The sequence below is a fragment of the Polypterus senegalus genome, chromosome 1 (assembly GCF_016835505.1).
Source record: "Polypterus senegalus isolate Bchr_013 chromosome 1, ASM1683550v1, whole genome shotgun sequence".
NCBI classification, from domain to species: domain Eukaryota; kingdom Metazoa; phylum Chordata; class Cladistia; order Polypteriformes; family Polypteridae; genus Polypterus; species Polypterus senegalus.
This window is the reverse complement of record NC_053154.1, coordinates 2,718,847-2,740,781: the sequence shown is the minus strand read 5'-3', so window position 1 is coordinate 2,740,781 and position 21,935 is coordinate 2,718,847. Positions and strand designations below refer to the sequence as shown.

Genomic DNA, 21,935 nt, shown 5'->3' with positions numbered 1-21,935 from the left:
GCATTTTTTCTATAAAGAAAGAAAGTGGTAAGCAATTCAGAAACCAGGACTGTTCCTCATTCCATGGGGAATTTGTAGCAAGGAACCCAGTGCTGTTTAATTGGACGTCCATGACTCTAGTGGTCCAGTTTCTTGTCCTGCGTTCTCGGTACTTTGATATCCTTACTTGCTTGTCTCCTTATGATGATGACAGATGACAAAGACACAATACCATCAAAGGGTACACAGGCACACGCACACGTTAATTATGCATGGAATATAACATTTATATACAGTTGTATACATTGCATTAGCAAGTATTATATAAAGTGGGTAAAGAAAAGAATCCCCCCTTCAAATTATTTCCATTTTTTTTTTTGCTTTACAGCTTTAAATGTAAACACACAAACTAATATTTTTTGCAGCTTTACGTACTTAATGCAATCTCTTAACATCCAAGTGAAAGATATCACAGCTACAGTTCAGAAAAATTATAACGAATCAAAAACAAGAAATCCTGAGATGAATAAAGGATCCCCCCTAAACCCACTCAGGTGCCAGTGCCCACCATTCCCATTGCGGTTACTGGCTGTGCTCAGTTGTAATGCGTGGGATTAGTGAAGCTGTTCCTGGTCCATTCATTCCCTTGCTTGGTAGTCCAACTGACAGCAAACAACTGACTATGAGTGGCAGGTCACTTTCAGAAGATCTCAGGGATGGAGTTGTGGACGGACATAAGACAGGAGATGGAGACAAAAAAACATCTCAAAGGCTTCATCAATCCCAAGGAGCTCAGTAAAGTCCATCATAAAGACTGTTTGGTACGACTAGGACCCTCCAAACTGGATGGGAGAGCAAGGAGGAAACTGGTAAGAGAGGCGACCGAGAGGCCAATGGTTACCACTTTGAAGGAGTTACAGGATTTGATGGCACAGAGCGGTCATTAATGGTGTGCAGGTGACAACAATTTCACAAGTGCTCCACAATTGTGACTTGTTCAGGAGGGTCGCACTTCTCAAGACAGGCCACTATAAGGCTTCTTTGAGCTTTCCCAGAATGCACCTTGAAGATTATGATGCCAAGTGGAGAAAGGTCTTCTGGTCAGATGAGACCAAAATCAAACAATTTGGCCTCAACACCAAATGGTCCACCAATGCAGCTCACCATCCACGACACGCCATACCTACAGTAAAGCATGGAGGGGGCAGCATCCTGTTGTGGGGGGCCTGAGGCTCTTGTTAAGGTAGAAGGAAAAAATGGATGGGGCAAAATGCCGTTAAATTGTTGAGGTAAAGCTGCCATCCTCTGCCAGAAAGTTGAAGATGGGCAGAATATTCACCTTTCAACACGACAAACGACCCGAAGCACACAGCAAAATGGACCACCCAGTGGCTGAAGGAGACAAAAGTGAATGTCCTGGTGTGGCCAGTCAGAGCCCAGGCCTCAATCACACTGAAAATCTGTGGAAAGATCTGAAGATGCAGACCACCAACGCTCACCATCCAATGTGGCCGAACTTGAACAGTTCAACTGTAAAGAAGAGTGGGGGGCAAAGCTGATAGAGAAGAATCACCACAGACTCAAGGCTGCCATTAAAGCAAAAGGGGGGTCAACAAAATGACATTGACATTGGGGGGTGATCCTTTATTAATCTCAGTAAGTCTTGTTTTTGATTTTTTTTTTATCATTTTTCTGAACTGTAGCTGTGATGTCTTTCACTTGGATGTTAGAGGTGGCACTGAGTAAGTAAAGCTGGGAAGAAATATTAGTTTGTGTGTTTTCATTTAAAGGCTGCAAAGCAATAAAAAAAGGATATTTCGAAAGGGGATTCTTTTCTATAGCCACTGTACATATTGTTTGTTATGTTCCAATATTTGACCGCTAACACCCTGTATGTATGTGTTTTATTTATATAGCGCCTTTCCCGCGCTCTCAAGACTATCCCTGAATGTGCTGCAGCGAGTGCCGGTGGTCACTGTCGTCATGTGCTCGGAGTGCAGTAAACTGTTACTTTCCTGTCTGACCAGTTTACAACATGTCCTCTCTCTTGTACAGGCTACTCACTGCTAGGACAGAAAACTTAAAAATGTCCTTCTGCTTGGTGCCTGTGCATCAAGATCTGGGGTTCACCCCTTTGTGCCAGCTTCTTGATTCTCTGTGAATTCACGCAGTCCTGCCAGCGGCGCCTCTCTTCTATGCTGTCTGTGTATTTCCTGCCCTGCACAACTGTAGCTGTTTTTTATTCTGGCTGGATGCCTGGGTGCTTCTTCTCTTGGGCAGACTTGCCACCAGGTTTGCCCACACACTGCCTCCTGTGCCAGCAGCCATTCCATCTGCAGTGCTGCCCAATTCTTTCCTCCATACTGGTGAATTTGACACTTTGGTACTTCTCAGCGTCGTGTCACTACAGCAGAACATTACTTGTCAATTTCTTTTCTCCCCCCCGGACGGAGGATTTAATCTTTCTGAAGCCATAAATAAGCCTTTTGCTGCCAGGTCAGCTTTTTCATGCTTAATTCTCTAGATTTGCTCCAGAAACTTCTTTGTAGTGAGGGGAGCCTTCTGATCATCACAGTACTTTTTGTCCCCAACTCTGTGGTTCAGACCTTTCTCCCTTTGAGTCTTTGTTGGCAGTGTGTCTCCTACATAAAGAGGGTTTGCTGATGTTTCTGTTTTTCAAACAGGTGAAATGGGCACGAGAGAACTACCACCACAACATTGGCTCCCCGTATTCCCTGCGCTTGGCATCCGCTGACTGCACTGGGAAGATCATCGTGTGGGATGTGATGACTGGAACAGCTCGCTGTGAGATCCAGGAACACAGCAAACCCATTCAAGGTCGGTAAATGCAGACAGTGGGCATGAATGGGCAGTTTGAACTTTCACATGCAGGCCACCCGCCATAGGTAGAGTCAAATCTTCTTATTCTTTCTGCTGCTCCTGTTAGGGGTTGCCACAGCGGATTATCTACTTCCATATCTTTCTGTCCTCTGCATTTTGTTCTGTCACCCCCATCACCTGCATGTCCCCTCTCACCACAATCATAAAATCATAAACCTTCGCTTAGGCCTTCCTCTTCTCCTCTTACCTACCTGCTCTATCCTTAGCACCCTTCTCTCATTATACTTCACATCTCTCCTCCATAGGTAGAGTCTAATGGAAAACAATAATCACTTTTATTGATCGATAGATGGATATCGTGCCTTTCTCAAACCCAAAGACAATTTAAATAGTATTTTAAAACATCACATAATAAAACAGAACAGTAATATCTTTCAGTTGTTAAAAAAAATCTAAGACTGAAGAATGAAGTTTTCCATTTGGTATTAAAATAAGAGCAGTTTAGCAGCCATTGAGGTAAGGAGGGGCCATGGCATGGAATGATCTGTCACCCCAGGAAGAATGCTTGGCATGCGAGATTAGCGGTGCCCAGTTCCATACAACCTTTAGATTTCTCCTTGAGATTAATAGAGTTAATCAAATCTAAGGGCCTTGTGGAGGATTATGCCGATGAAGGAGGTGAGCAAGACATGTGGGAAGTAAGCCATACAGCGTAACACTTTAAAAGTTGTAGTCACAAGCTTATATTTGATATGTAAAGAAACGGGCAGCTGGTGGGAATGGTAAAAGACTGGAGTGACGTGTTCTGCTCACTTGGTGTATGTGAGAATTCGATCTAGCAGGTGTACCCTGGGTATATGACAGTCTGGTGAGCGGTAAGGCCAGAAAACTGAGAATGAAAGCATGCACAAGTGTTCCAGCGCCACTCCTACGGTGAAGACGAGTGATATCGTGAAGGTGATTCTCAGTGGGACCCCATGTGAGGCTTAGAGGTAAGTGGTGAGTTAAAAAAACACCCCTAAATTAGGAACGTTGATCCAAAACAGCATCAGCGTTAACGTTGAAATCGTGGAGGCAATTGATTTGAGAGAAAATGAACTGCACTTCAGTCCTGTCAGCATTCAATTTAAGAAAAAATGAATATTCACCCAACTCTTGACATCACAAATTCAATTCACTTTGTTTTTATGTGTCCTTCGCTGAGTGTAGGCTCAGAGTGCTGTAACAACTCACAGGTAAAATACGATCGCAACTTTACAAATGACCCCTTATGAAATGTACACACTTAAAGATAAAGATTAGTTAAAACAAAGACAAAGCAGTCTAACCTAACAGTGTCTGGCCATTATTATCATCGAGCTACAGCCGGCTGACAACGGAGGGGAGGAAAACAAAAACTCCAGTCAGAAAAGCATTCAAGCTGTGGCATAACATAAATCTGAGTACTACTAGCATGACTATGAAGGCCGAGACCATGATGATGAATGATTTGTTCTCATGGGGGCAGATGTATTAGAAGACGTCATCGGCCCCCTCACTAGCAGGTCTGTCCTTCTGAGTTTGTCATATTGCAGTCTTGGTGTACGAGCTGTCCGTATGTTGATTGTGTATTCCTGTGACATACAAGTGCCACAGAATGGAGGGCTTGTTAATGGACAAATATTGTTAGGTTCTGTTTTTGTTAAATGCGTTTGGATCTGCTTTGTGTTTTTTTGTAATTAATCATTTGTAAAGTGGAATTGCATTTCGCCTGCGAACTTGTCGAAAGTGCTCTCAGTGCGCTGTCAGTCAGTGGCGTGCAATGATAAACCGACGGGAATTGTTACTCGAGTCTCTGCAGAGATGTGCCCATGTCACGGGGCCAATGTGCCCCTTATACCCGGCACTCGCATCCCCTGTCCAGTCTGCAGCAGATACGTGCAAGCTGGAAAATGCTGATTGGCCAATGTGGGACCACCTGCTGGATGTGCAGGGTACAGGTGCCTATGCTTAACTTGATACGTGTGCGCTGCCTGTGTGACTTTTTATGTGAATTCAATATGATGCGTAGTCAGAGACGGACGACTGGCACGCATGATTACAGACGCCTGAGTTAATCTTTATGATTAGCCAAGAGACATGGCTGACCCCCACCTATTGGCATTTGAGCTGAGGTCCTCTTTGTCTAGGCTCTCCCTGTGCGTCTCTGCAGTTGGGTTTGATATTCAATTCTGGTCACTTTATTTTTCCATTGCACCCTTTACTGAGTACAGGCTTCGAGCACTGTGACAAGTTCACAGGTAAAACTCAATTAAGGTTTCTTTGTTTAGTCAGGTTTATACAAGAAAACATGAAATTTGCCTTCTCAGTTGCATCTAATAACTGACAGAATGAAATGAAACTGACAAATAGAAACATGAAAGGTTAAGGTAAGGCAGTTCGATAGTACATCTCTCTATTATAAAAAAATATCCTGGAAGGCAAAAGCAAGGCGACGATACGTGATCTTCTCGGAAGTTCTCGGAAGACATTTAAAAGACTCGCAAGACAAAAAAGACTGGCCACGGAGCGTCTCGCGGGGACTGTAAACATGAGACTTGATGCCAAGAGATTGTCCCAGGGCCATCTCGCGGGGACGTAGAACATGAGATTCTTGCATGACACGCACTACTTACAACAGATATCATATAAGAGCACACCCATCAAAAAACACTCAGTCGTGTAAAAGCACGTAGCGCACACAGATTCTGTGCTCTCAACACAAATAAAGCGTATAAGGACAATACGGAGAATAGAGACACACGGGCGTTGGAGAGAAAAAGAGGCAGATAAGAGATTATGAAAGCACTGGAGTTCAAAAGGCTCCAACACACGATGGCGCGATACACATGCAGAGAAAGGTACAGAAGTATTGTAGCGTCCCAGCCAGGTTGAGGCCTTTTTGGTTTTAAGTGACTGTTCGGTCCGATTGAGGGAGGTTGGAGTACAGCACGGAAGACTGATAGCGGGTATTGATTGATGCGTTGACGGGGGTTCGAGACCCTGGGGATGAGGGGTTGGAGAAGGTGCTAGAAAGTTGTTTTTGGGGTTATGAAGTCGGCGATTGTTCAAGCAAAACTTTTGTGACACTTTATTACGTCAGTCGCTACAGTATCAAAAAAAAGATAGAAAAGATCACATTAGCACAAACAAAAGATAATGAATCATCAGGACCAGGTGTCATTGAAAAAAGAGCAGGACAGAGCGAGTTCAGAAATAAAAGGCAAAGAGCAGAAAACAAAATCTTTTTGCATTCGCGTCATAAAATGCACAAAATGTGGATTTACACAATAATAGACCATACGCTATGAGAATCTGTGGTCCCGGAACAGTTAAAGCAACGACAAGTTGAATTTCAAAGAATACACAGTTCGGTCAGGTGTATATTTATGATCACGGAGAAGCGAAGCAGATATTAACAGGCAATAGGAAAGGTAATGTATATATTCCGCGAATAACGTTACACACCAAAGGAGATCGTGATATGCCATTCGTATTAAAACATTTATGGTTTTCCGTCAGATTAACTTTTGCTATGACAAATCAATAAATCACAGGGACAAACATTAGAAAAAGTCGGATTATTTATTAGAGAGACAGAAACGATATTCACTCGCGGGCAGTTATACGTTGCTTTGTCACAATGTGTCTCCAAAAAATATTATTTTTAATGAAGCTTTAAAGTAAAAGTGCAAATAATGAAATTGAAACAATTCCAAAGGAAAAAAAAAGGTTAAAAGTGTATATCCGATTAACCAAACACAGGGGTTGGCGAGTGAAGTATTTACAAATAAAAGGTTACAGGATATCTATCAAAACCTTAAACATTATCTCCGATTATTTCTTTTTGAAAAGTTGTATGGCACAAGGAGGAAAGGAGATCCTGGAGCGATTGGTGTGAGTTTTCAAAGCGACTCTCCTTCCTGATTTACTGAACTTGAGTTCTCCATGTAATGGATGTCTGTCCGCAGTTTCTTTAACATTGCACTCTGACACACACTAGTCAAGTCAATTACAAACGTATTACAAATTACACAGACACACGCTGAAATATACAGATTAGTTCAAACGCACAGTAAGATAAAGCACTTCCAAACGGATTAACATAAATGGAACCTAACAATATCTAGCATTCTCTTTGAGCTATGGCTAGAAATCTAGTTTTGCCAATGGCCATCATCTTCTGTGAGAACCACAAGTAATGTGCCCATTGGGCTCTTCTTGAAGCTCTTCAGCTATGCACAGGGCTTGGTGGGGTGGACACGCAGCCTTCCTAAATCCTCAATACACAGTAATGTGCAGAACTCTTGGGCCCCCTGGATTTTTACGTAAGCTTTCTCTTAGGTGTTCATTCTTTGTCTTCTGCATTAATGTCAGTAGAAAAGAGCAAATTTCAGCCATCCAAACATTCCAAAAAATTACAAAATTGCTTGTATTTCGTAACAGTAACAAAAACACTTTTCAGATGACTTGGTAGGTCATTGCAGAAATAACAGATGTGCTTTAGATCATTGACATCAGGAGGTGACAGAAATGAAGTGACGAACTGAAACAGAAGGAGAAAGAAGAAACCTTGGCAAAGGACAAGGACACAAAAAGGTGAGGGCATGTCGGGCAGATGTGACGATTAGCCTTCACATTGTCGGCTCAACAGGGAGCAGAACAACAAGACACAAGATGGTCGTCCTGCATCCACAAGATCTCTCCCGAGCAGACTGGAGTCTTGAGGTTTGCTGCCCAAGCTCTTCCAAAGAAGCACAATGAAGTAGTAAAGTGGAGGACCAGAAAAGCAGTGGTTGGCATTGGAAAGCAAATACTGGAGGTGAGAGATCACCAAACTGACGTCCCATTGAAACTGGAGGGTGTCTGGCACTGCCGTCCGCTCTGAAGTCACAGAAGTCCACCTGTCTACAGGTCTGAAGAGTTGTTACCAAAAAGCTATTCCCGATGAAAGTGGAAAGAAAGCTAAGAGACTCAAAAACACAAGGACTAGGCCACTGCAAAGTTCAACTTTATATGCACGGGGTAACTGGGAGGTGTGACAAGGAGGAGTATCTACAGCCAACGCTGAAGCACAATGGCAGTGACGTACAGGTTTAGGGAACATGGAGTTGGCATTCTGCTTGGAATGAATGGAATCCTCAGTGCTGAAAAGTCCAAGCAGATTCTCCTCCATCACACAATCTCATTGGGAAGGCCTCTGATTGGTCTCAACTGCAGTGACCCCAAGCACACAGCTGAGGCCACCGTCCATCACTAAATAAAAAGGGTGTGGCCTCCACTGAGTCCTGACCTCCACATTGTGAAAGCTGGCAGGGGCGACCTGGGGAGGTGGAAGCAGACGAGACTCGAGAACTCTTACGATTCTTCTCACTGTTTTGGGGATGACTGAGAGTGCGTGGCAAGTGATAAAAATCCACACGTCCATTTCCTGGTTCTTTGAGACTATAGAAACTGTAGATCCCACAAAACTTTGCCACGTGTGTTTTTTGCTTGGTATTTTTCTCAAAAGATTTTTTTTACTGCAATTTCTGGGTTTAATTTTGATCACTGATGGAGAAATAGGATTGAACTTCAGGTTCAAACTCTATTAGGCTAGCAACTCCCGTCTCATCATCTGTTCATTAAAATACGGCCTCCTCTCCTTTGTGGCTGTATAAACTGGGACCAGTGGAACAAGACGCCGAGGGCAAAGAACCTGCTCATTTTCTACTGTGTCCTGCTCATTGTAATCATTATTTTTTAAAGCTTTTTTTAATACAAATATAATTATGTGTCTAAGACTATTGCATGAAATTGGCCTCGGAATGAGTCTGTCTACTCCAGAATACTTTATGGTAATAAAGAAATGCGTCTTTATTGAGCACCGTCTCTTTCTTTGCAGATATGGAATGGCTCTGGAGTCAGGATGCCACTCGAGATCTGCTGCTGGCTGTCCATCCTCCCAACTACGTTGTTCTTTGGAACGCAGACACCGGGACCAAACTTTGGAAGAAGAGTTACGCTGAGAACATCCTGTCCTTCTCCTTCGATCCCTTTGACCCGTCCAACTTGGCATGTAAGCAGCTTTTTACGTTTATTCTAAAGGCTGATTTCTGCATTCTGCATTGAACCGACGCCATAGCTACACTGATGTGTGCCATCCAAGGCAGTTTATACTGCAGGCACACGCCTGAGCAGCAGTTTGGTGGCAGTGTTTCTGTATGCAAGAAAAGCGAAAGATCTGTTAAAATGCAGGCGGTGTTTGCCCTCCAAGATCAGCACTCCTCTTGTTACTCATTTTCTTCCATAGGCAAATGTATTTGTGCCAAATAGTTTCCACTTTTTCATTGACTTGCTGGCTTCCAAATAAATGTCAGCTGATATTTCTTGCCATGAATTGGCTGTCTTTGTAATGTTGTGATGCAGTGTCATATAAAAGTGTCAATTTGCTAACTTCTTCGACAAGTCCTTTTCTCGATCTGATCGAGACCAACTGAAATGCGTCTTAGGAAATATAGCGCCCTCCACAATTATTGGCACCGCTGCTTAAGATGAGTTCTTAGGCTTCTAATAAATTCTTCCCCCCTAAAAAAAAAATGTGGGCTCACAACCCAAAAAAGAGAAAAATCCAAATCTTTAATTGAAGTACGTTTATTCAAGCACGCACCAGGGACAATTTAAGACCGCCATTTCATCTAACCTGCATGTCTTTGGACTGTGGGAGGAAACGCGCAGACACGGGGAGAACATGCAAACTCCACGCTGGGAGGACCTGGGAAACAAACTATCTAAATAATGGGTGACTCAATTTGAGTCCAGTGGCCTAAACTGCTTCCAGCTGTACCCGTGTTTGTTTTTTTTTTTGGTGGTTTTCTACTTTTTGTTCCTAAACACCCTGTGGTGGTATGGCAGGAGTTAAAAGCAGGAGCAGAGACCCCCTCTTATTCCCTGCTGCCATATGGCGTTCCTCTTGTAAAGCTCTCACTTTGAACCTCTCGGTCTTGTATCTCTGTACCCTTTAAAATAACAGCACAGTTCAGTTGACCAAGAAAAGCAAAGTGGCCCAGCGGAGTGGCTGTGGACTAATGGCGCTCATTTGTCTGCACCTGAGGAGCTTGGGCAGGCCAGTCAGGATGATTGATGGGCTGTTTTGTGGTGGTCTTGGACACACCGCGGTGTGCATTTCATGGATGACGTGCTCTCTATTGGCCTTTGACAGGTATATTGGGATGTTATTTAGAAACTGCAGCTCAGCCTTCATCACAGGTGATTCCCCCTGCGGCTGGACGCTGGGTTTGTTTTAGCAGGCAGGCAGGCAGGCAGGCAGGCAGGCATGAGAAGCTCACCACAGTGATTTTAAACACCAGAGCTCTTCTTCTCAAGAGTGCAGCTTCTCTGTCCGCCATTTTCACATTTCACCTGTGTAGTTACAGCCAAGGACACTGGTGGGTGTGATATGATGTGACGCAGTGAGGTTGTGACAGTAACATGCTGCCATTTAAAGAACCTCTTTAGAGGCCGAGGGAGAATCCCATTCTGGGCTTGGTTTGGACTTTCCTCAGACTGACGATTAAAGACCCTGACTAGAGCCTCAACACCAAGGACATCCTAAAAGTGACCTGAAGAAGTGTGGGGACGGGTCAACGTGCCAAGGAAAGTGTTCTGAAGGCTGGCGTTACATAGTGGGTATGGAGACCTTTTAGTGGTTTGTAAATAGCACGGTCTGCCTTGCCTTTGTTACAGATAGCGTGTGGCTTCAGACACCACATGTACAAATGGCTGTCACCTCTGCTAACCAGGGTGCTACCACAGCCTCAACACTGACAGCCATATTTAGATTTAGATAGGTGTGTGTGTGTGTGTGTGTGTGTGTGTAATGAAAAGCCTGGATACCCTGGTGTGCCCACTGTATGTTATCACTGAGATTGCCAAAGGCTATACTTTAATAGCATAAGTTTCATTACAGCTGGATGTCACTTTAGAACGACTTGGTGTGACGTTTGACTGCCATTGTGTTTTTATTAGTTACTAAGAGGACGAGTACAAATCCTGGTTATGTTTAGATTCGGTCATCATTATGCAGACGTATTGCCAGTGGTGTAAAGGACCCCCAATTGTCATGTTTCTTGACCCACTCCGACTGAATGATTCATTGGCTCAAAGTCCTCAGTGTTGGTGTGTCACAGAGAGGATGGGCAGCGTTGTTCATAACGACACTCAGCTTTGTTTGAACTCGTTCTCCAGGGTGTGTCCTATAACTGAGCTGCTGTTGGCTGCATGTCTTTTGGCCCCGTGCACTCTCTACTAGGCCAGTGTCTGTGTGCACATTCTCTACATGTCCGTGTTTTCCATCTCCATTGTCTTGTAGCGGCGCTACTGGGTAAAGAAGCTTCAACTCCCAGCAGTCTTTGCGGTGGCTCTAATTGGTCATCTGCTGATGGTGCAGGGGCTGCTGGGGGACAAGGTGTGACATTTAAAAGGGGGCCAGTTATACAGAAGAAGAAAAAAGGAAGTTAATTTGTGTTTGGTGTCTGGAGGTGCCCATCTGTTTGCCATCCCGTTTTGGTACCTGTGCATTCCTGTCTTGTCCTCGATTGTCTCCTGATTTGGGTGTATGGACTGTCTGCTGACTTCCTGCTGTCTGAGGATTTGTTGTCATCCTGTGAAGAACGGAGCGCTCCTGATCCCACCACACGTCATCATCGCATCAGGAAATCCCAGTAGGCCTGACCTTTACTTTCACATACAGCGAGCTGATCTCTGGACTCTCTACCTCCATCGTTTCATTCATCAGTTGCCGTTTTTCATGGACTTCATCGTGTGTGGTTTCTGTTAGTGGCTTGTTATTGTTGAATTTGTGTTTATTGTATTATCTCCGTAAGGGAACTGGGGTGGGATCATTGTAGTTGGCATCTATTTCATTTAGTATTGTTTAATACATTCTTTAATTTCTGTTTTATTACTGTTTGCTATGAGGAAGTATGTGTGAGTCGGGCCAAGGCTGGGTGCGTTTTTGGGAACCCCACCGAAAAAATTAAATAAATCAGCGTCTTATCGACGGTGTGAATCTTAGCTGGGATTGTTAGTCTGCTACAGTCTGAGTTTGCCTTCCTTATTCTGCGATTCTGATTGGGCCCGACCTTCTCTCCAGGATCGTTTCCTGCCTTACCCCCAGTGTTGCTGGGATAGGTTCTGCCTTCCTGTGCCCCTGTAAGCCAGTTTAGTAGATGAAGTGAATTGTGAATCTCAAATTCAACTTGAGGTCAATTGAAATTGAAGGTAGCCCAGTGCACTTTTCATGAATTTGACATGCTCTAGTTTTAATTATTGGTACTATTACTGTTTTTGAGCTCTCTAGTCCTGCACTGCACTTTTAAATCTGCGCCACATGAGGTGCTTATTTTCCCTTTGCAAAATGAGGTTTGGGAGATAAAATAAAAAGCCAACACAGCACAGCAGCCATGACTTATTTTATTGCTCCAGTGGCTCTTTAGCTGCCCTAATCTCTTATTGACGCGTGTTCAGGATTTAAAGATTTCTGTCGTGTGTTTGTTTAAGATTCAGAAATGTGTTCACTGCCTGTTCTGCTGTTTTATTAAAGCAGCACCAACCACCGTGTGAAAAGCAGTGATGGGCGCCTCAAAGCTGAGTGGTTTATCGGTGAGGCATCCAAGTTTATTTGTGGAGCACAGCCCTCGGCCTAGTAAAAGGCCCGGTGTCGTCAGCATTCCCTGTCGTGCAGGTAGATCGAGATTTAAAGCACATCTACAGCTACTGCTCTTCTGGGTCGCTAAGCCAGTGGTCCTTCAATATTATTTTCTCATGTCCCAGTTTTGCTTGTTTTGTGTCTTTGAGACCCTGAATTGCTGCTGACTGTGGTCCCATGAGGAGGGGAGGGTTCCCTTCTTGCAAAAATTGCTGCCGACAGTAATCTGAGGGGGTTTTAGGGAAGCGTAGAGTTTGCAGGAGACTCCATTGCCATTGAGTGCTGTTGGGACCCAAATTCAGACCCCTGCTTTAAGAACCTGTGCTCTTGAAATGTGCTGTGTAGGACTTGGGGTTTTATATACTGCTCAAAAGAATTAAAGGAACACTTTTTAATCAGAGTATAGCATAAAGTCAATGAAACTTATGGGATATTAATCTGGTCAGTTAAGTAGCACAGGGGGTTGTTAATCAGTTTCAGCTGCTGTGGTGTTAATGAAATTAACAACAGATGCACTAGAGGGGCAACAATGAGATGACCCCCAAAACAGGAATGACATTTTTCCCTCCTCATCTTTTCTGACTGTTTCTTCACTAGTTTTGCATTTGGCTACAGTCAGTGTCACTACTGGTAGCATGAGGCGATACCTGGACCCTACAGAGGTTGCACAGGTAGTCCAACTTCTCCAGGATGGCACATCAATACGTGTCATTGCCAGAAGGTTTGCTGTGTCTCCCTGCACAGTCTCAAGGGCATGGAGGAGATTCTAGGAGACAAGCAGTTACTCTAGGAGAGCTGGAGAGGGCCATAGAAGGTCCATAACCCATCAGCAGGACCAGTATCTGCTCCATTGGGCAAGGAGGAACAGGATGAGCACTGCCAGAGCCCTACAAAATGACCTCCAGCAGGCCACTGGTGTGAATGTCTCTGACCAAACAACCAGAAAGACTTCATGAGGGTGACCCAAGGGCCCCATGTCCTCTAATGGGCCCTGAGCTCACTTCCCAGCAGCATGCAGCTCGATTGGCATTCGCCATAGAATACCAGAATTGGCAGATGCACCACTGGTGCCCTGTGCGTTTTACAGATGAGAGCAGGTTCACCCTGAGCACGTGACAGAAGTGAAAGGGTCTGGAGAAGCCATGGAGAACATTATGCTGCCTGTAACATCATTCAGCATGAGCAGTTTGGTGGTGGGTTAATGATTGTCTGGGGAGGCATATCCATGGAGGGTTACACAGACCGCTACAGGCTTGACAAAGGCACCTTGGCTGCCATTAGGTATCAGGATGAAATCCTTGGACCCATTGTCAGACCCTATGCTGGTACAGTGGCTCCTGGTGCACGACAATTCCTGGCCTCATGTGGTGAGAGTATGCAGGCAGTTCCTGGAGGATGAAGGAATTGATACCATTGACTGGCCACCACACTTTCCTGACCTAAATCCAATAGAACACCTCTGGGACATTATGTTTTGGTCCATCCAATGCCACCAGGTTGCACCTCAGACTGTCCAGGAGCTCAGTGATGCCCTGGTCCAGATCTGGGAGGAGATCCCCCACAACACCATCTGTCATCTCATTAGAAGCATGCACCGATGTTGTCAGGCATGTATACAAGAACACAGGGGCCATACAAAGTGCTGCGGACAATTTGGAGTTGCTGCAATTTAATTTTGGCAAAATGGACTAGCCTGCCACATCATTTTTTCACTCTGATTTTTGGGGCGTCTTTGAATTCAGGGCTCTGTAGGTTGATCATTTTCATTTCCATCAAACGATGTGGCATCCTTTCGTTCCTAACACATTACCCAGTCTATATCAGTATAGATATCCAGGAGGATTTCTTTTTCCCATTGAGATCTGATGTGTTTTCAAAGTGTTCCTTTAATTTATTTGAGCAGTTTACAATTCATTTTGGGAAGGCTTAACTATAGAAACATGCCTTTTATGTCCCTTTCTGTGTTCAACAATTAAATTCTGAGTTACACAAAAGTTTAGAATAGTACTTCTATTAATCACTAAATATTATTTGTTGTTTTCCCACCTTATATGTGTGTGCGAAATCTAACATCTCTCTCTATTATATAAAAAAAAAACATCTTGAGACAAGACAAGACCATTGGCTTGAGATGTTTTCAAGTCCCGTCCTCCTCTCCACTACTTCTGGGTCACGGCCCACGCCCGCGGTCCTCTCGCCTCTCATTGGCGTGAGTGCTCTGGTCAGACTCACTTCCTGCTCTCTGAGCTCTTATAAATGTTTACGTTTTCCTCACTTTACATTTTCAATAAAAGAAGACGTATTCTGTCCAAATCTTACTGAAGAATTTCATCCCAAAGGGTTATCAACATAAGAAATGAGTACACGGGCAATCCTAGCACCGAGAAACGATGAAGTCAAACAAATTAATGGCAAAAATGTCGATCAGTTACACGTCAAATTGGTTAAATGCGTATCAGTAGACTCTGCTGAAACAGTTGGTGGTGATGGCGAGGAAGATGAAAACATCAACTTACAATATCATGAAGAATATCTACAACCGTTAACTCTGTCTGGTCTTCCACCACACGAATTACTGTAGAAAGAAGGATGTATCATCATATTATTGCATCATTTATGTCTGAGTGATGGGTTATGCAATGGGACAAGATGAATTGTATTGAAAATTGGTCGAACAATTCTGACATGTAAAATTTTAACAGGCGACAAGAAAGGTAATGTAGTCCATCTTCACTAATGACATTAGACACCAAAAGAGATCTTGATATGCCATTCGTATTAAAACATTTACAGTTTCCTGTTAGAACAGCTTTTGCTATGATAATTAACAAATCACAGGGACAAACATTCGAAAAAGTCGTTTTATTTAATAGAGAGAAAGAAATGAAATTCACTCACAGGCAGATATAAGTTGTGTTGTCACGGTGAAAGTCCAAACACGGAATCAAAATTCAAAGCGATAGTGATGAAAAGTTAATTCCAAATGTTGTTTTTACTGAAGTTTTACAGTAAAAGTGTAAGTTTAAAAAGTATTTGCGTGTTAATATCAAAGCCAAACAGAATGAAAACGTATAAGGTAATGAATACCTCTAACACAACATGAAACATAATTTTCTTTCAATTTATTACGTTTTGCTATTTTTTAATATGGTTAATTACTCGCGGAAATGTAAAATATTACGTATTATGCATATATAACAATTCCCAGGAAAATAACAATCTGTTTAAATTGTACATCCGCTTCCCCATATGCGAGCGGCAGAACCACCAAGAGTCTAGCACTTGACCATCTCAGTATTTTTCTAAACCAGTTCTCGTATTTCAGCGTACATTTTGTTGTTCACTTGAACTTTATCTGACTTCTATTAACCCTTTATGTTCTTTCCTAAAGATGAATGCTATGTTAGCCTTAAATTATTCTTCCACATATGCCCCCCGAGCCCACAGACTGTACCTAGCAGATACTGTTCATTGATTCTGTGAGTTCAAGCTGAATCATTACCTGGAAATTATTCACAGTCCTCACTGACTTGATACTCGAACTGAACGCCTTCTGGCAAACAATTCTTTCATTCGCTTTCTCTTTTGAGTGCAGACTGAATTATTAACTGTGACAAAAAGCCACACGATTCTCGTTCAATTGATTCTCAACTTGAATTATTACCTGCAGATGATTCTTACTCACTTTGTTTTCAATCTGAATCGTTCCCTGTCATAGGATTCTCATTCACTTGATGTAGAACAGCCATTGAATCTCGTAGCTCATTTTCAAGTCCCTTGCCTCTTTGATTGGCCTAATATTACCATATTAATAAAAAATCCCATATGGCTGCTGTGTATTTGTTGCAATTTTTCCCAAAAATAAAAACTCCATGCTCTGGCTAGAGGATGAATCCATTTTGTTTCAGATACATTTTCACCAATCAGGTAATAGCGTTCTCACAGTGACCAATGACAGTTGAGCAGAGGGGTGGAGTGGTAGGGCGCATGCGCTGACAGCACGTTGCCACACCCACCACACTACAAATATTAATAATACATTTTATTTATTTGTAAACACTCAAGGACTCTGAACAATAGAGAAAGCACAGATTATAAATAAAACTAAATACAAAATTTTAAATCAGACAGAGAAATTGTACTCAAAGAGAAAAACAAATGAGGTTTAAGTTTAGATTTGAAAAGTGAGAATGATTAAATATTTTTAAACTCGGATGGTAGTGAGTTCCAGAACTGGGGGAACCACCTGGATTGGGACGCGATGCGGAGCGGGTGACACCTCAGCACCACACTGGAACAGTGGGAGTTTTTTTACGGTGGCTGGAGTGCCAGTCCTGCCGCCAACCCCCAGGCTGGAGGACCTCCTTGCAGGGTTGGATGCAGGGTTGTCTGTTACTGGGATATTCCACCCAAAAATTATAATTTTTTTTTTTTTTGTTACTATGTTGCTTACCCCAGATGCCACAAATCAGACAATCCCAGTGCTTGCTTCTGCACCGCGCGTCCTTAGGAGCTGGAATACTGCATGAGTAGGCCGATCACCCAGCGCTGCTGCTTCTGCTCATCGGTTCACATCAACTTTGAAGTTGCATCTGTGCCAGACTGTGCATTCAAACAAATGGTTTTTATTGTCCAAGACAAATGTCAGGGTAACCTTTGTAGTGTTTTGGGGCGTATGAAATTCTGAAAGGGTTAGTGATGTTTTGATTGAAACAAAGCTGTTGCAATTTTCCCAAAATACTTTTATTTTCACTTTCTGTCCCAATAAACCGTGCAGCAACAATGAATACTCCATATCAAAGTTTGGCATCGTAAAATGAGCCTGATTCTGTATTTAGTTAATTGATATTTGTTTATGCTATTAATCGTCTCTGCGTAGTGGTCACATATTTGACATCCTCCAAATTCACCATCCAGAAAACTCCAAAGTGTTTCAGAGTGAGGGCTGACCCTGGTAAAGCCCACTTATGACCCTGATTAATTTGCTCTGTTGTCCTCCGGATTTGCTCGGTAAAGTACTTGAAACTCCTCAAGGGGGAGCTCCATCGTCCTGAGTCTCCGTCTCCTGCCACACTCTTGCCCACTCAGTGGGCGCCGTCACCCACTGCTCAGCCTGTTGCCAGTGCTCACCAGTGCAAGATAAACATGCTACAGGCTTGAAATGAAGATTTTTGATTTTTTTTTTCCGTATACAGCTTAGGTCAGACGTTTCCATACGCTGAGGGTGAATTCTTTAAAACACCCTTCATGCGCCCTTCACAGATTTTATAATAACAAACTATAAATTTGACATATTGTTTAAGACTTCTACTCTGGGCAGGGCATAACAACAACAACAACATTTATTTATATAGCACATTTTCATACAAACAGTAGCTCAAAGTTCATAAGTCATTTTTTCCACCAATGAGTATTTCACTTTTTATCAACCATATCTCAATTCCTGTGGGTCACAAGTTTCCATCCACTTTGTTAACTGGGCTCAGAAACTTCCAGAAATCAATGGCAAGCCTTTAGTCAATTAGACCATTAGCTTTTGATAGCCTCATTGGAGTCAACATGTGGATGTGTGTTAAGGCCGACCATCAAACTCACTGCCTCTCTGCTTGACATAATGGGGAAAATCAAAGGAAATCAGACAGGACCACAGAAAAAAAAATGGTGGACCGCCGCAAACATGCTTCATCCTTGAGAACAATTTCCAAACGCATGAAGGTTCCATGTTCAGCTGTACAAACAATAATACATAGAGTATAAACACCAGGGGAGCACACAGCCATCTTACCGCTCAGGAAGGAGATGCACTTTGTCTCCTGGAGAAGAACGGACTTTGGACAAAAAGTGCAAATCGGTCAAAGAACAACAGCAAAGGACCTTGGGAAGATGCTGGAGGACACCAATCTATATATCCACAGTTCAAGGAGTCTGACATTAACATCATCTGAAAGGCTGCTCCGTAAGAAAGAAGCCCCTGATTCAAAGCCACCATAAAAAGTCAGACTGCAGTTTGCAATGACACATGGGGACAAAGACCTGACCTTCTGCTGAAATGTCCTCTGGTCTGCGAAGTGTTTGGCCATAATGACCATTGTCTTGTTTGTTGTCAAAAGGTGAGGTCTGCAAGCCGAAGAACACCATCCCAACTGTCAAGCACGTGGGTGGGCGCATCATGTTGTGGGGGCTGCTTTGCTACAGGTGGGACTGATGGATTTGACAAAACCGATGGCATCTGGAGGAAGGAAAATGGTGATACACGGCAGCAACATCTCAAAAGCTCAGCCATAAAGTTGAAGCTCAGTCACAGACGGGTCTTCCAACTGGACAAGGACCCCAAGCAGACTTCCAACATCGTGGCAAAACGGCTTAAGGACAACAAAGTCAAGGTATTGGAACGGCCATCACAAAGTCCTGACCAACAAGGTGGCCAACGATCCTGTCCCAGTTACACCAGTTTGGTTTGGAGGAATGGGACAAAATTGCAGCAACTTGTGAAAGGCAACCCAAAACGTTTGCCTCATGCCAAACAATTTAAAGGCAAAGCTGCCAAACATGTCTGTAAACTTGTGACCCACTGGCATCGTGATATCGTCAGTAGAAAGTGAAATACTTGAGGGGCTCTGTGAACATTGTGAACAAATGACTTTTACCCTGCACAGAGTCGACGTCTTCAGTGGGGAGCCAGGTTCATAGTTCGTTAGGATAAAATCTGTGGACGGCTTAGAAAGTGAGCTGTAAAAAACTTCACCTGAAGTGCTTGCAAACATCTGACTTCAGCTCTGAGGGGAGATGATCTTATTGCATGACATTTGGGGGTCCGAGCGCACCACTAGAGTTATTTACGGGTTAAGGGCCTCGCTCAAAGGCCCAGTGGAGTAGGATCCCCTCTGGCAGTAATGGGATTTGAACCGGCAACCTTCCAGAAAGCAGCGCAGATCCTCCACTCCTCCCTAAAGAAGGTAAAGTAACACAGATAGATGGCCACCGCAAACTTCTCCAATTCTACAAAAGCTGCTTCTTTATTCATTTATTTATTGATTGATTGATTGACATGGTGAAATATGGGAGTGGAATCCGAGTCAGTCCGTATGAATCGGTGTGATAAGTGTACTGTATGTGTTGTGAAAGGATAAGACTCGACACGCTCAAAAAGGTTTGGGGCAGCCACCTGTATAATTTCCCTGGCTGCAAAAAGGCTTTTAATGGAACAGAGATGTTCACAAGACTGAGTCCATAACAGAACTGGTGAGGGTTTGCAAAGATGGCGGCTTTAAGGGATCAGACCGGAAGTGACATATTGGGACCGGAGGTGATGTTCTCCTGACGTCGGTCTGTGCGCTGGAAGTGATGTTCTTCGGGGTGCCGGAACAGGAAGTGACGTCATCAGCTCTGAATCAGACAGGTTTTCCCGCGGCTGGTCTGTAGAGATAACAGGAGAAGGCTTAGTGCACCCCGCCACCTCCTGGCCTGGCGTGGAATTACCTTTGCTTGGTCCATACAGCGTCCTCCTACTCGCACGTGTGTGACAATGTTTAATATGTCACTGTGCTCTGTACAAATATAATTTTAGAAATCTACTTTTCTTTCTATTCTCATGCACAGCTAACACAAAGCCAGATTTAGCACGGGGCTCCACATTTAGAACTGCTAGGCAAGCATTAGAAGACAAGACCGCTAGGGACAACTGCAAAATGGGCATCGTGTACTATTTCTGTGTGTCAGAGTCAGCATGAAACTGTCTCCTCTGTGCCTTGTTTGGAATGGCGTGATTTACCGAAATGGGGGCCTGCATGTGAAGAAAGAGTATAAAGCATTGGCACATTGCCCGGCACACCTTTGAAGCCGACAGGCGAATGGGAGATAACATCATCTGATCCTGAAAATCCTTCTAACGCAGTGACGAAAATGGCAGACTCTACACATTGGGCCCCCACTCCCGATATGGGTTCTTGTCGTGGCTTCCTTCATCTGTTATGCAGCGTAAACCGTCATTAAAGAAAGCCAAGTTATTTTTCCTATGTGATTTCTTACTGCCGTATCACTAAGGGATGGGTATCGCCTTTTTATATCATATCTATATAGTTTTGGGTTATGGAACACGCCGCAATTACAAAAGAACTCATTCCAACAAGGGAGGTAGCACCCCCTGCTGGACACACTAGGACGCTAGGCTGAGTTCACAGGTGCAAGTGAGCAAACCTTCAGAAATGACGGGAGGGGACAATTCAGTTGAGGGGCAATGCCACCTTTTTACCCCCCTGTGCCTGATACTGGTACATTTATTGCAGAGCACGACTTGTCATTTGCAGTGACTCCGTGTCAGAGGAACAAACTCCACTCTCTTTAAAGAATGTGGCGGCACCTGGAAAAGGAGTGGCAAGCAGAAGATCAGCTCCAGAGTGTTGCGTAGAAATAAAAAAGAATTTGGAAGTAGAGCACACATAAGTGTTACCGTATCTTGTATTTATTTCCTTTACTTGATTTGATTATTCTCTCCTTGTCAGCCATCTGGGCTGCAGTTTTTTTCTTTTACTTTGTACTCTAATGTGTTTGTTTTCTTAGCTGTGAAGGAAAAAGCAAATTCGTTCATTGCTTACAATTTCATTAGCATAAAAATGTTGCAGTTTTGCTTTGCAATTCAGTTATTGCTCTAGTTAAATATTCATTTGGCCTGCAAAAGAAAGCTCTTAAAGTGCGCTCGTTAGACGTGTTCATTGAAAAATGTCCAGCAGTTTAAATGTGGTCGTTGTTTGCATTATTTGTATTATTCTGTGTTTGCACAAGTTCATCTTCATATTGTTTCTATTATTTCAGTGTAAAGCTTCAGGCGCAGGAGTTTTTAACCCGAGTGACGCACATTACTTATTATTTGGTGAAGGGGGCCTCTGGAATTGTACACTTCAGCGACATTTGAGCTCATAGTGTTAGATGACATAGCAAGGTAGTCGCACGCAAAGAAACACAAATTTCATTTTGATAAGAATGATGAGACAGTCTGTACAGTTAGGTCCATAAATATTTGGACAGAGACACCTTTATTTTGTTCTGTACATCACCACAATGAATTTGAAATGAAAAAACTCAGACGCAGTTGAAGTGCAGACTTTCAGCTTTAATTCAGTCGGAGGAACAAAACGATTGCATAACAATGTGAGGCAACTAAAGTATTAGTTAGATGTGTATATATATATATATATACGAGGTGTGGCAGAAAAGTAATGAGACTGGCAACACTGCAAGTGATCTGTCAACGCTGCGCTGTTGTCCTTGATAGAGCCCGTGTATCAGTACCCTCCCATAGCTCAGTGCGAGTTTCAACTCCTTCCATTAACTACGTGATTTTTGTGACTGCTGTTAGCGAAGTTGTGTTTTTGGTTGTGCGTCACGCAAAATGGAACAGCGGAATTTGGAG

General features: G+C 43.4%; 1 protein-coding gene across 1 annotated transcript in view; it reads left to right on the top strand.

The window, feature by feature from the left end:
• Window positions 1-21,935, top strand: part of wdr11 (WD repeat domain 11) — a 71,431-nt gene that overhangs the window by 2,819 nt on the left and 46,677 nt on the right. Inside the window, exons 3-4 of the mRNA XM_039743619.1 lie at window positions 2,664-2,817; window positions 8,723-8,896. Of these exons, the coding sequence (XP_039599553.1) occupies window positions 2,664-2,817; window positions 8,723-8,896 (328 nt within the window). The remainder of the gene's footprint in view (window positions 1-2,663; window positions 2,818-8,722; window positions 8,897-21,935) is intronic.